The following is a 13543-nucleotide window of genomic DNA, read 5'->3' as shown; positions in this document are numbered from 1 at the left end:
TATGATATATCTGTTCAGTTTTGTGACAGATGAAACCTGAGCTCTGAAAAAAATGATCTATTATGGTTTAAAGCTCAGTAGGTTTAAACCAAAACAAACATGATAACCAGTACTAGGTTTCTGAGCACATCCAGAGCACTCAGCTCGCCAGTGGTCATATATTTACAGACTGGCAGCATATGACCAATAATAGACAATGAATCCAATAATAGACAATAAAGCCTGCTGTAAAGCCACTTGTAATAGCAGCTGCTGGCTCTGTCAAGAAAATGACTTTAAAGATATTACCTTTCAGTACTTCTTTTTTGTCTTACTCCCTCTTTTATAGAGCCGGGAAGGATGCTATGAAAGAAATAAACATTAATCAGGGTGGGCTAATTCTCAAAAGGAACATAGCATAAACATCTTATCCTTTCATTTACCTGATATTGACCACATACACAGTGTAATTCCAGTTCTGGAAAGTACGGTTTAGCTGAAAAACAGGAAGACATTGATTACATGAATGGTGAGATGTTAATGGGGTTCTTCGCTGCTTAAGGCAGAGTTAGAATTTCACCCTTCTTTCCCTTGAGAAATCCCCGTCAGTTTTTCAAAGCAAAGACAACACTCTCCCATCTCAGTGAGGTGACTGTTATATTAGATGTACAACTGGCAGTGAGAGATGTGGGCTTTTTTTACTGACATAAGGAAATCTCCGTAAGGTCACGACAGAGTGAACAGGTGAGTGCACAGGATGCTGAACTTTTCCTTCTCTCCTTCTCTGCCTCATCTTAAGTTCTCAGAAACACTTTGATTAGAAAAGATTTACTGGCAAAACTACAGGTTTCAATTTTAACCTAAAAGTCTACAGCTTTATGATGATCTTTTTTTCAGACCTTTGTATGGTTTATTCTAAGTGGGCAATGGTTGCTCAGTTTTCCCGCTGGGAGACACTCTTCCATAGTCTGCAAGGGCCAAGCGACACCTTTCTAGATGTCTAGTAGGCTCAGGCACCTACTTCCCCTGGCTGCTGCTGCTAAGACAACAACATTGGCAGGTGTGGATGGATGCATTTCTGGTTTGTAGATGACTACAGGTGGTTTCTCCTCCTTAGTTTCTGAAAGCAAAAGCCTCAGGTTTATTAAAAGAAAAATAGAAAATAATTCCCATCTATTTATGACATGATATTTTCATGTATGTAGTTGGTATACAGATTAGTTACAGATTGTGCAAGTACCACTATGTGAACTGTCAAAAAGGACAGAGAACATCTGTATTCAGACAGAAGAAACTTTCAGAGGCAGGAACTCCAAGAATCCTCCACCCAGAGGACCCAGGAAGGAGCTTATGGCTGCTAAAATGGTCTGAAAAACCAGGGGCTACTAAAAACCCCAACAACTGACCTATGGCAGAAGACTTCTGAAGTCGAGAATATTAGGGTAAATTGGAAAAGTGTATTGCCTCACACAAACGAACACTGCCTCTTGTTTCATTATTCTATCACAATATAACTTCAAAACCACGTTAATATGTGGGGAGAAAAATTTTGCTGTATATAGTGATGTTGGAACTTAGACATCTACTTCTTTCAGTGGACAATTCTGATTTCTCCATACTCTCCAAAATCTCACCTAGTATCCACATTTCTTAAGAAGGTGGCTGGTATAGTGGAGACATTTCAAAATTTTATCCATAGTGCCTAATAGCTGCAGCTAGACCTGAATTCATTACTGTGCAAATCAATAATAGAAAGAGCTTCAGAGAACTCTCATTAATTTAAGAATTTATTTGGTATTCTCTCCTTTTTTTTTTTTTCATTTTCAGATCAATGGGGTGAATTCATATATGTAATCACACAGGAAAGAAAACTTAACTTACCCATTCTGCCACTACATCACGTACTCTCAAATCTGTGTTGGAGCTGGACCTAGAGACAGTCATAGTTATCCTGTAGAATAGCCCACCTGTCCATCAAAAACAGCATTATATTGTTAGAAACTGAGCAAATTTACCTTTTTAATAATGAGACTTTAGTTTCATGATGAATATAAAGATTGTGCTGAACCCCAGATACAAGGACACCTCGAGCTCTTGGTGGCATTATACAAGTTTGGAGTGAAAAAGCCCTGCAGGCTCAGGCCCATTCTCACTAGTGCTGTCAAATTAGACAAGAATCCCCTGCCCCTCTGTATTTTTACAGACACCTGAAATGTCATGTAGAAACTCACAAACAACTTATATATAAATAATATTTTGCATATGCCTTTAATGTGGTGTGTAAAAGCAAGATCCTGAAAGTGTCATGAATTTAGAAAATAATTGTAATTACTGAAGTCTGTAACATGGACAGAATTAGGTGGGAGAAGGGATAACCAGCTCTTGTTTTCACAGCACAGTCTTTACTCTCAGGCCTGGTAATGACCAGATAGTAGAAGAACCCACATTAACTTTACAAAACCAGCAGCTAACAAACCATCTTTCAGTCACAAAACATGTAACACTTGGCTTGGAGCAATTCTATATTCAGGAAAATTGATCTGAAATGGCACTAGGTAAATATAAATTCTCTTTAAGCTCATGAGTTGGTAGGCAGCATTGCAAGATTTCACATCTAATAAATAACATCAAATCATCTCACAGTTATGCTCTGTGTTAAAAGTCTATACTTTTCACAAGTCAAGTTTTTTTCATCAAGCTACTAAAAATTTTGTGTGCTCTGGTTGGATAAAATATCCCAGGATGTTGGAGAGGTGTAAAAGCTTCTGGATCAATTCACTAGCATGTATGTCCACATGCAGCATTGCTTGGTTCAGGGTTGTTACCAAATAACATTGTGGGTCTTGACCACAGATACATGTATTTTTATAAATCTTATGTAAATCTCACAGAGACACTATGTAGGACAAAACAGGACACGACAACAATTATACAGAAATCCCTTTCTATCTCTTGACTGTAAATGAACTGGTCTATCTTTCTGAGTCTAAATAAAATACCTTTTATTCTAGTTATGTATATGTGGACCAAATGTCATAATTTTAAAACTTCACAGATAATCATTTTACAACAGCTTGAAATAAAAGTATCTGGGAAAAAAATTTGAAGTCAGTATTTTCCAATTTAATTGTGCATATTAGTTACTACCCTATTCATGAGCTGGCTTGAGGATTGTTCTTTCTTCTCATTATGGAATTGATCACATGATCACTGAGATTAGTACGAAAATTCCTCTGCAATAAAATATTAAAGAATCACTTTCTTGCAGGAAGATGGTTTATCAGTTACCTTCTTTGGTAAGCTTTGATTAAACTTTAGATATGAGTCAAATGAACTTGCTTGCTTTATGATTTATTGTCTTTATCTGCTCCCTTAACTCAGCATACACACAAATTTGGTGAGTAGTTTAATATGAAAATGTATTTTAGTTTGTTATTATTACTGTGATAGTTTCAAATTAAAAAGAGAAAAAATAAGTCCTTGGAAGTAGAAAATTGGACTTTAGGCAAGTTGAAAAGACATGCAAGACTTGGATCTCATTTATATGTATATATCTCTGTATATACACATATTCAAGTTTATATTTATAATGTACTTTTTATATGTGCTATACAGATACACACGTACAAAAAATGTGTGCATTATATATATTTGCACACATTCATATACAATCATATATATAATTATAACCTTATGTATATAATTATGTATATGGGCAAAATCACCTTAATGTAGGAATATGCAAAGTATTTTTAAAATCAAACATGCTAACTACAATCTAGTCAACAGCTTCAAGATCTCCACCAGATGGTGACCCAAAGCATGTTTTAATGAGGTGAAAAAAGAACAAGAACAAAGAACTAATCTACATTTCTAAACACTCTCAGGAGACTGCAGTGGCAGATAGGGAAAACTAAAAATGATTTCTCACTCTCCAAATTAAACAGTGGAAATCCCACCTCAAAATGCTGAATGAAAAACAATATTTTTATGGGCAGAAAATTGATGAAAAGTAGCCAAAGATAATCTTAAAAAGAGGAAAAAAGAACCTGGAAAAACAAATCTCCCCACACCCACCACCAACTACAAAAATATAACAATCAATGAAAAACCAGGATTTTTTTTTCTAATTCTGTTAGGCAGATTATCCAAAAGTTTCTTTTGGAAAATTCTTGCTTTTTGAAAGTTAAATCTTCAAAAATAAATGAATACTCTAAGTGAAAAACATTCATATGATCTGACACAACAAAATGGTCAGAATACTTGGCAACCCAATACATTATTCTCCCAGTCTCATGAGAGCTGTCTTAGAGAGGCACACAAAAATTAGAAATCACATGTTAATGACATTTACTATCACTAATATGTTACAAATTCCCTTCTACCATAATTAAATTATTATTCTAAAATATTTTAATATGCTAAATGAATCTATATATAAAGGATGAAAGTCAGCTACTTCTATGTTCAGTCTACCAACTCAATATCTAATAGATGATCTGGTTTTTTTCTACATCTAACTTAATGGCTTGACATACTGTAGTTGACCTCAGGTTGACACTGGCAGCCCAGCTCAGCGAAGGAATAACATAAACACGATAAAAAGACCGCAGGAATGCTAGTAAGTTGATGCAGTGGTGGGTAAAGGGTCTTATTTTGGCTTGTCCCAGATGATAAAATGTCCAAGGAATGAACATGTGCCGAAACAGATGACTGATGGTACATTACAGAAGAAACTGGCATTTGGGACTGCATGAAAGAGTGGTGGATTGCTGCTCCGTGTGTCGTCAGATTGTCATTCAAGATGGTCTCTTTGTGCTGAATAACTCCGCCGTATGAAGATGGCAAAGGTATCACAACATTCATTATTGCCGTTCTTGATGATTCCAGAATAGACAAGAGATTTGCAGAATGTTCATAATCAGCATTTTCAAAATCCAAGGTGTTAGTACTAACAATATTCAGAGAAGACATTCCTTCTCTGTGCTTGCTAAAGGTTCCATACACCTCCCCTTCTGAACTCCATTCAGAAAGCCCCAGTATCTTTCTTGATGTCAGAACAGCAGAATTCCTTCTGTCTTCATTATCACCAATGATTTCTTGTTCTACTGCCCATAGAGAGTATCTCAGATTGTCCCCTTGATTTTCAACAGAGTTTTGTCCTAAAACAGTTAGATGACTTCTCAGTGTTACTGTTGTTGGCAACCTTAACTCTGCTACATCCCACAGGCTTGGAGAAATTGTTTGAAGATGGTTCTGAAAACTTTGTGGGAGTGGAGGTGTCAAGTAGCTATTAGGAGGTACACTGACTCTGAATTTTGAGTCTGAAGGAAGGAGGTGCCTTAATTCCAAAGACAATGTCATTGGAAGGAAGTCAGAACTCATTGAACTAATGTTTTTTAAAAAAACACCTGTATCTATTTGAAGTTTACTTCTTGCTTTATCAATAGTATTTGTTACAGCATCATTCGCTGAAAGACTTTGAGACTGCAGTGATCCACTTGTTCTTGCACTGTTTACCAAATTCTTAACTGGTGTATTGATCAAGAAAGAAGCTTGGCTATCCCTTGAACATGAAGGCTGGGTCCCTGAATGTGTTGGAAGGACAGAAATAAGCTTCTGCCTATTGTTTAGGAAGTTCATGTTGGTTTGACCACTTACTATGTCAGTTCCAATTTGCATGTGCAAACTATCAAATATCATTAATTTTTCTGTGGAGTTTTCAAGTATCTTATCAAAGGGACTTAGCTGCACCTGTACAGAGGGCTGACTCAAAGGTGCTTCCAGGGAAGGGAAAGGAAAATCAAAATAAAATTCACTGCTGGAAGACACAGTTCGGTTTGCAAAGCTCATTGTTGACCGCAACTGTGACATTGTCCTGCCAATACTTTTTGAAATTCTCTTTGAAAGTCCTGGAATAAATGGACTAAAGATTTGTGTTTCCAAAGCTGATCCATGACTAGAGAAGTTCATTTCTTCAGCCCTGTGACCCAATAACCTACTGGCAGATGTTTGTTCAGAGATACTGTCAGACTTAGCAGGTGAACTAATAGATGGCAATCTCTCTGTTGGGGAAGAAAGCAGTTTATTAAATGAGAGCCACCAATTTTCTGATGAGTCTTCAGAAAACACTTGAGATGCTTCTTTCAAATGATAGGAGACCGTCCAGAAACTTGCTGTTAAAGAAGGGGAAATATCTACAAACTTTATTGGAAAATCCAGATAACCTGAGTCCCAGGAGTTGTTAACTCCATTAATGTTCCCTGGCTCTAATATGGGAAAAGCTGGTTCTTCATTTTGATTATTATCATGAAATGCACCTAAATTGTTCTCCAGAACTTCATCTCTGAGGGTCTTGCTTGGCTTTTGGAAATATACAGAATGTTTTAAATAATGAGACCAGTAATTGCTATTAGATACAAATATGCTGTCACTTTCCAAATATATGTCAGTCAACGGTTGTTGATAAACAGGCAGGGATGTTACAACATGCTTAAAGGCTGAGCTTGTCCAGCCCGTTCCTACCAGAAATGCTGAAAATGTTAGTAGTTCTCTACTGTGTCCTAGGACTGGATTTGTCAGTTGGATGTCAGGCATAAATTTTGTGTATGTTTTTTTCATGTTTTGAAAAAAAGTCGTTGGGTTTGCACATGGAGTCTCCACAGAGGTTAAATTTGTAATGCCACCTGAATGATATTCCTTAATGTGCGTAGATTTTCTAAACTGAAATTCATGGTTTGCTGCTACCGTAAAAAAAGGTTTCCTATCAGCATTGCTTTCTATCATTTCCAGGTAAAAATTTTCAGTCTTGAAGTCTAGCAAATCTAGCCTACTTTTTTGGAAAGATGATTTCTCCTCTGTAGGTGATACAGATAAGCTAGACAGAGAATGATGTCTGTCTTCTTGAATGTCAGAGGTGATATGATGATGAAATACAGCCTCACTCCACCAACTCACAGGCTCCAAGACATCGCTTATATGCATGAAATTGGTTGTGCCACTGCTGGAGAACGAAATCCACACGGTTTCTTTTTTGCGTTCATAAGTAGTGCTGCTGCTGCTAACAGGACAGCAGAATGCTGACTCAGAGTCAGGATGATCTAACCCACCTGCCAAAGTCAGGGCTAGCTCTGCATTAGGACTTCTGTTTTGAAGGAGAGTAACTGCTGCATTCGGAGAAGGCTCTGTAACAGCATCTGCTGCATCAGAAGTGCCATGAAATGAACTTCTAGAATAATTCAAAATATTTTCATTTGGTAACTGATTCATCACAGTATTATCTAGGTTGATTTTTTCTGTAAAAGCAGCCAAGGTATCATTGCCAGTCTCCTCAGAAGCAGCTGATGTGGACACAGTTGGAAGAAACAAGCTGTACATGTTTTTTTTCTCTGGGTTCTCATCTGCTGAGTTTTTACTGAAAGGGAGAGGCCTTTGTTTCACTGGCCAAATAATTGGGGTTGAGATAATTCCTATGTTTTTGACCCCTTCTATCTTAGACTCTTGCTGCCTCTGTGGTCGTGACTGGGAGGATTCGGAGGAATTTCTCTTCTTTCTGAAGACAACCGTAGCAGGAAGACTGAATTCCTGCAGGTCTGTGTGTAGTAAGCCACATAGTTAATGGATTAAAGAAAATACATGCAACTTAACTGTCTGTTCTTGGCTGCCTGCTCTTGGTCTAAAAATCAACTTACCGAGAGTGGAAAATGATGCCAGTTAGCTGAGTGAAAGTTTAATTTGCTTCTACTGTAAATGAATGTCTTATTTTTTCTTAGTCTTTCTACTTTCTCTTGGGAGTTTCAAAGCCAAAGAAAGGACTTAATTGTCCACTTTTTATCCATACTAACATTAATATGGCATTCAGTTCCTTCTGTAGTTACAAAAGTCAGAGTTAACTGCTCATGGTGAACATTGACTTGCTCCATAAAAAGAAAAAAGTGCCATTTGGAAGAAGTTTTCAGTATTTTCTTCTTACTTCTACAGCTCAGTAAATCCAAACAAGCTGAATTCAGATAAATTCTTTCAGATTGTCTACCGTACTGCCTGACTGCCGATGTACAGGAAATGATCTGCCAAGAGGAAAAAATACTCCAGGAATTTTAAAACCTACAGTAATGACCGTTGCATTTGGGGTGGAGGGTGGGGGAACCCACCACAAAAAAAATCCCCAGATTCTAATTTACTCCTGTGGAGCACAGTGGAAAAAAATATTTACAAAAAATATCTTTAAGCCTTAGATAAAAATTGCAGAAATCTATCTCTGTGTTGTTAATAATGTTTGACATCTGTCTTTAGCAAACTAATAAACGCTTTAGCAGTGCCTCACAAAGTGATGCTCATTCTCTAGGAGACAGTGATATAATAGAATTTGAGAAAACCTCAAAAGAAATCCCTGCCTTTTTCCTGTGCTAATAATAGGCTCATATACTACCTTATTTTTTCCCTTAATTTTTCTAAATGAAAAGTAAACGATATCTGATACTGTCAACATTTTCCCTAGTAAAGTCTGATCCAGCTCTTCTTGAAGTCAGTGGAAAGACTCCTGTTGACTCAGTGGAAGTGGCTTTGCTCCACAGGAACGATTCCACTTGGCTCCTGTGCCCAACTAGTGAGGAACAGACAATCCCAGTACACTACCACTCTGGCCGCGCAGGCAGGAGCTACACAATGCCTCATAATCTGTAGCCTTAAAACATTTCAATACCTGGGCTCTTTTCAGACCCTTTTTAGAAATCCCTCTCTCCCCCCTCCTTCTTTGCATAGGTAAATACAACAGGTGACACAAAGTGAGACCCTTTTGTACAAGAGCCAGGTAAGCATGATACAAATAAACACCAGGTTTGGTTCTGTTCTCATTTACACCATTCTCACATGGTCCAGTGAAGTCACTTCTCATTTATTTCAGTGTAAATGAGATCAGAACTGAGACATGACCCTTGATATTATGATACAATGAAAAATACACCTTAAAATACAATAAATTTGCTCTAGACACAGTACAAGGAAAAATGTAACACAGGATTTCTTACCATTGTTTGGCTTATCGTTTCTATTAGTATCAGGCATGTTAGTGGTGACAGTGGGTGGTGTAGGAGTAGTAGCATTTACAGTAGCTGGTAATAAAGATGAGAAAGAGGTGAACTTGAATGAAAAATGAATGTTAATAAGGTAAGACAAAATGGGAACAACGCATGACAATGTAAAATGAAACCATTTACACACAATGCCATAAATGTTAAATAAACACATTATTTTTCTGCACAAAGTGATGAATGGATATGAACTGAGGTCCCAATCCTGCAATATTCACTTTCACTGACTTCAGTGGGAGTTTCGCCAGTGTAAAGTTTGCAAGATCAGTCCTGTACTGCTTTCATAAAGTAAAAATCCTCTTATGAGAGCTTCAGATCCAAAAAGCTGTGCAAAGACCAGAAAATAGATATTATAAGTTCTAAGATGCATGCACTTAGAATATTGCTTGTGAAAAGAATAATTGTCCCTACTCAGGGACTGAAGATGACAAACAAATGCAGAACTCAAATGCCCATGTAAGGATCCAGTTAACTCCACTGAACTCCATACAATGCAGAGAATCGAAATCAGACTTGGAATAAATGAAGTGGACTATATATTTTGAAAGCTTCAGGTAGGATCTCGGCTGTACTGTTACCACTGACACTAACAGGAGTCACCCCACACAACTCCAGCAAACGTTTCCCAGAAGAACCAGCTAGAACATTTTTCAAAATCAGAGTGGGGAGCCAAAACTGCAAATTTCCCCCCCAGCGGACTGGGAGGGAATACATGCTAGAGGAATTCAAAGATCATGCCACTAAATTTTCAAATAATAGTTTGGAAAATAACTTAATTTTATCTAGTAACTCCCAGGGTATGCAAATCTACTCATGGACAGATTTCTTCTTTCCTGAAAACTCTTTTTAAAATCTGAAGGTTGGTGCAGTATAATCTCACACAGTATTACATGGCTTTTGCAGGTTTTGACCAAGAACCAACCAGGAAAGGTTAAGCAATCATATTTTAGGCAAGAAATTGCACTTTTGATTTTTTGTGAGGTTGATTTAGCTAACCTTTTGAGTCTGAAAGTCATAAACTTGGGTGTCAGGTTAGGGAGCAGGTTCATGTTCAGGTTTCAGTGAAACAAGAAACTTAGGGAAAGAGAAGGAAGAGGTGGACGCTGCAGCAAACAGGTTCTAACTGGGAAACTGAGTATAAAAAGTGACATCCTATAATACAAAAAAAGCTGCTCTGCTGTGTAATTTCAGGGCTATACTGTGAGAGAAACAAGTTATAAGGCTTCTTACTGCTTGTATCTTCCAGCCAATGCTGTTAAAGGAGGCATCTTCCAATGAATGAAAATATTTGCTAAGCATAATGGAGAAAACGGGTCTTTCATCAGACTGTAGCTGACACAATATGGCATCCACAAACTGTTACCGGTGCTATTGCACAACACACAACAAACAAACACAAAAGGAATCTAAACTGGCCTCTCAGTTTAAAATGAGCCTGCAGTGCTGACAGAAACAGACAGACATCTTTTTATGATTTTCATTATTATTAAAATAATGATGATGATGACGAAGAACAGGGTAAATCTGATCTGCCACTTCCAAAGTGACAAACACAGAACACCAGTGACGCTTGAAGATGTGATGGTCTAAAAAGTTATGAGAGGGAAGTTTGAAAGATAGCATCTTTTGTTAGAGGCAATATCTTCTACCAGACAAGTTAATAAAGCTGGAAAAAAGGATGAGGCTTTTATAAATGCAAGCTTGTTTTCTGGAAGTGTGTCCATTTCTGCAGCCATATTAGCCGACCTAACAGAACGATATTCTCTCTCCTTTCACACCATGCATTTTAGTAGAGAAAAACATTCACAGTTCTTCCAAGAGAATACACAAAGTTCTTTATATGGTGGCTGCATTACCCTTTACACATAAAAAGACTAATACTGAATAATTGTTGCTGTCACATTTACCTAAGATATTCAAGTAGTAGCATTTAGATCATATCGTGCTTTGTGAATACGATGCCTGAAAACTTCTGTTTGAAATCTGATTATGGATATAACTGGCATTTCACTTTCCCTGTGGAGACCAGTACAATGTGCTCCAAGAACCTGAACCAAATTCACCTTAGGAAAATCTGGGAGTACACTGAAGACTGACCTAGATCTCTTACTGGCTTCCCAAGCAGAGTGCATTTTCCTTTTTCTTTTTAAGCTAAATCTGATTTACTTGTAAGTGTTGGTTTTGAAAGAGTTCTGAGACTTCCTCCTCCTCTTCTATATTTTATTCTCTCCTGTCTCCTTCCACCATCAGCCTGAAAAGGGTTACAGAGCTAGAGAGTATTTTTGGTGCTGCTGCTGCTGTGATTGAAGTTTAACATAGCATACCACCTCATTAGCAGGTCTGTGTTCATGAAGGTATTGTGGAAATGGGCTGATATTGTTCAAGTTGAGCATTTTTATAGAACTTCAGCCTCTAAGCAGAGCAGAAGGAATTAACTGTCCTTGTATGTCCAACAATTCACATGGCATAGAAATCTTTAGGGTTCACCTATTCCTTGCATTCAACTGAGCTTACCTTTAAAGACACCTAATGAATTCTTGTATGTGGTGATTTTTACATTATTAAACCATCACCAAGTGCTGTAACAAGTGTTTCTTTAATTAATAGCTGCTGGATTTTGCAGTTTGATGTTAAATTTTTACCTGCTAATCTCAAAGTATTTAGCCTCCAAATAGCTTATTGGGAAAAAATGAACAAGTCGATTCCTTTATTTACATCTGCTCATTTTATATGTGAAGATGTACCTACTTCTTATCCTGGTTAATATTTTACTGTCAAAATGTGCAGGAGGAAAAGAGATGGAGAAAGAAATTACAGTAGTCAATTATTTCAGTTTTGATATAATGGAGACTATTTGGAAAATGTATTATCAAGGGAGTGATCACATTTTTTCCACATATTGTATGCATAGGACACCCACACACTTGATGAGACTAAAGAATTCCTTTCCTTGCTATTTTTCATTGCAGTTCACCCATTTAGAAACAATAATAAAGAAGAACTGGAATAAAAACCCCAAGGAAAAGAAAGATTTCCCAAAGGTAAAACTTTGAAAATGACCTGGGCTTCTTACCTTGGCAAAGGCTTCCCAGGTTTGCACAACTAGTTGGTTCAATTGTAGAAGAGGGAATTAGGTATGAGCCTTTAGAAAAAGAAAGTAAAATAATTAGAAAGGTTTGGGTACTAGGCATAAAACTATCACGTCTCAAAATATATCTTGTAGTGATACAGTCCTCTTCCTAATTTCTCTCAGTGGCAAAACTGATACTGCCATTTGCCAGAAGATTTATGTATTTTCATTTTCTGTTGCGGCTGAGGGATCCATGAAAATCCTGCTGACTTGCAAGTTACAGTCACTTACATATCCTCCCCTGGTTTTCTTAGCTTTTGCTAAATAACATCGTATTAAATGAATGCAGCTTGTGTGTTCTCTGTGAAACGGCTTTAAGCGGAGGGGTCAGTACGGCCATAGGATTTTTGCAATCTTCATGAGTAATAACATGTGCCTTGGAGAAGCAACCACGCTCCACTGCTGTAGCACAGGTTACCCACCACACACTTCTGAATAATCTGCCTGCGACAGACACCGACCAGATAAAGGTGATTAAACTTGCTCCTCTGCTCAGGGCGTGGGTGTGATTAATATTCTGGTATGCATGATTTATAAGCAGATAATGTTATATGTCTGTATCTCTACTGAATTATTCATAACAACATGCACACACTTTGATGGTCTGGAGACAAAAACAGGGCATGTAAGAGTGGCTACAGAGAAAGAACTGGTGAAACTGGATTAATTACACTTTGTGTCCCAGTGCTTCAGCTGCAGATACAGCTGCTTTTGCACACTGTGCTGAAAATAGTGGGGCCATAGAGTACGGCAGTATCTGAACCTACTGCGAGAGTTGCCCTTTATGGCTTTTGCTTTACCACTTCAGAATGATATTGTGTCAATGAGGTTGTCTCATGAAACATTGTATCCTTCCATAAAATTAAAGAGCCACCACCCATCAGCTCGTAAAGATAGCTAGGAAAGTATCTCCTGTGATCCAAGAACAGATGAAGCATGGGGCTCTGACACAGACATCACGTCAGACCACAGATACCATTACATGTACTTCCAACCAAAATAGGGGGCAGGATTTAAAACGTGATCCTCAACAAATATTCAAGATCAGCATTTTCTTTTTTTTTTTTTTTTTTTGTAATGGATTAAGAGATATGGACAAATTCATTTCCTTGTTACACTTCCTACGAACTCCAAGAAGGATATTCCAAGTGAACCTACTACCTCCTGTATGAGACTTCTTTTTTTTTCCCCCAAAATATATTTGCTATATATTAAAGAGTCAATATAAAAACCTACTGTAAGTTATCTCCTCCTGGTTGTATATCACAGAAAGATCACCTGAAAATTGGCTTGGAAAAATCTCTGCACCTTCATATTTTCTTCAGTGAGTAATTTTAAAAAAGTT

The 13543-nt window shown here is 37.4% G+C and overlaps 1 protein-coding gene across 7 annotated transcripts in view; it reads right to left on the bottom strand.

The window, feature by feature from the left end:
* ADGRG6 (adhesion G protein-coupled receptor G6) overlaps nt 1-13543 on the bottom strand; it is a 113052-nt gene that overhangs the window by 46478 nt on the left and 53031 nt on the right. For 5 of the 7 annotated variants that reach the window (XM_075087796.1, XM_075087791.1, XM_075087798.1 and 2 more), the window contains exons 5-9: nt 12142-12210; nt 9006-9089; nt 1861-1946; nt 423-475; nt 289-342 (exon numbers count right to left, since the gene is read on the bottom strand). In XM_075087796.1, coding sequence (XP_074943897.1) covers nt 289-342; nt 423-475; nt 1861-1946; nt 9006-9089; nt 12142-12210 — 346 coding nt within the window. The remainder of the gene's footprint in view (nt 1-288; nt 343-422; nt 476-1860; nt 1947-9005; nt 9090-12141; nt 12211-13543) is intronic. The other 2 variants (XM_075087794.1, XM_075087795.1) reach the window with 1 other exon arrangement.

Source organism: Phalacrocorax aristotelis, chromosome 3 (assembly GCF_949628215.1).
Source record: "Phalacrocorax aristotelis chromosome 3, bGulAri2.1, whole genome shotgun sequence".
Classification (NCBI taxonomy): domain Eukaryota; kingdom Metazoa; phylum Chordata; class Aves; order Suliformes; family Phalacrocoracidae; genus Phalacrocorax; species Phalacrocorax aristotelis.
The sequence above is the reverse complement of the archived record's forward strand: the minus strand, read 5'-3'. Positions and strand labels throughout refer to the sequence as shown.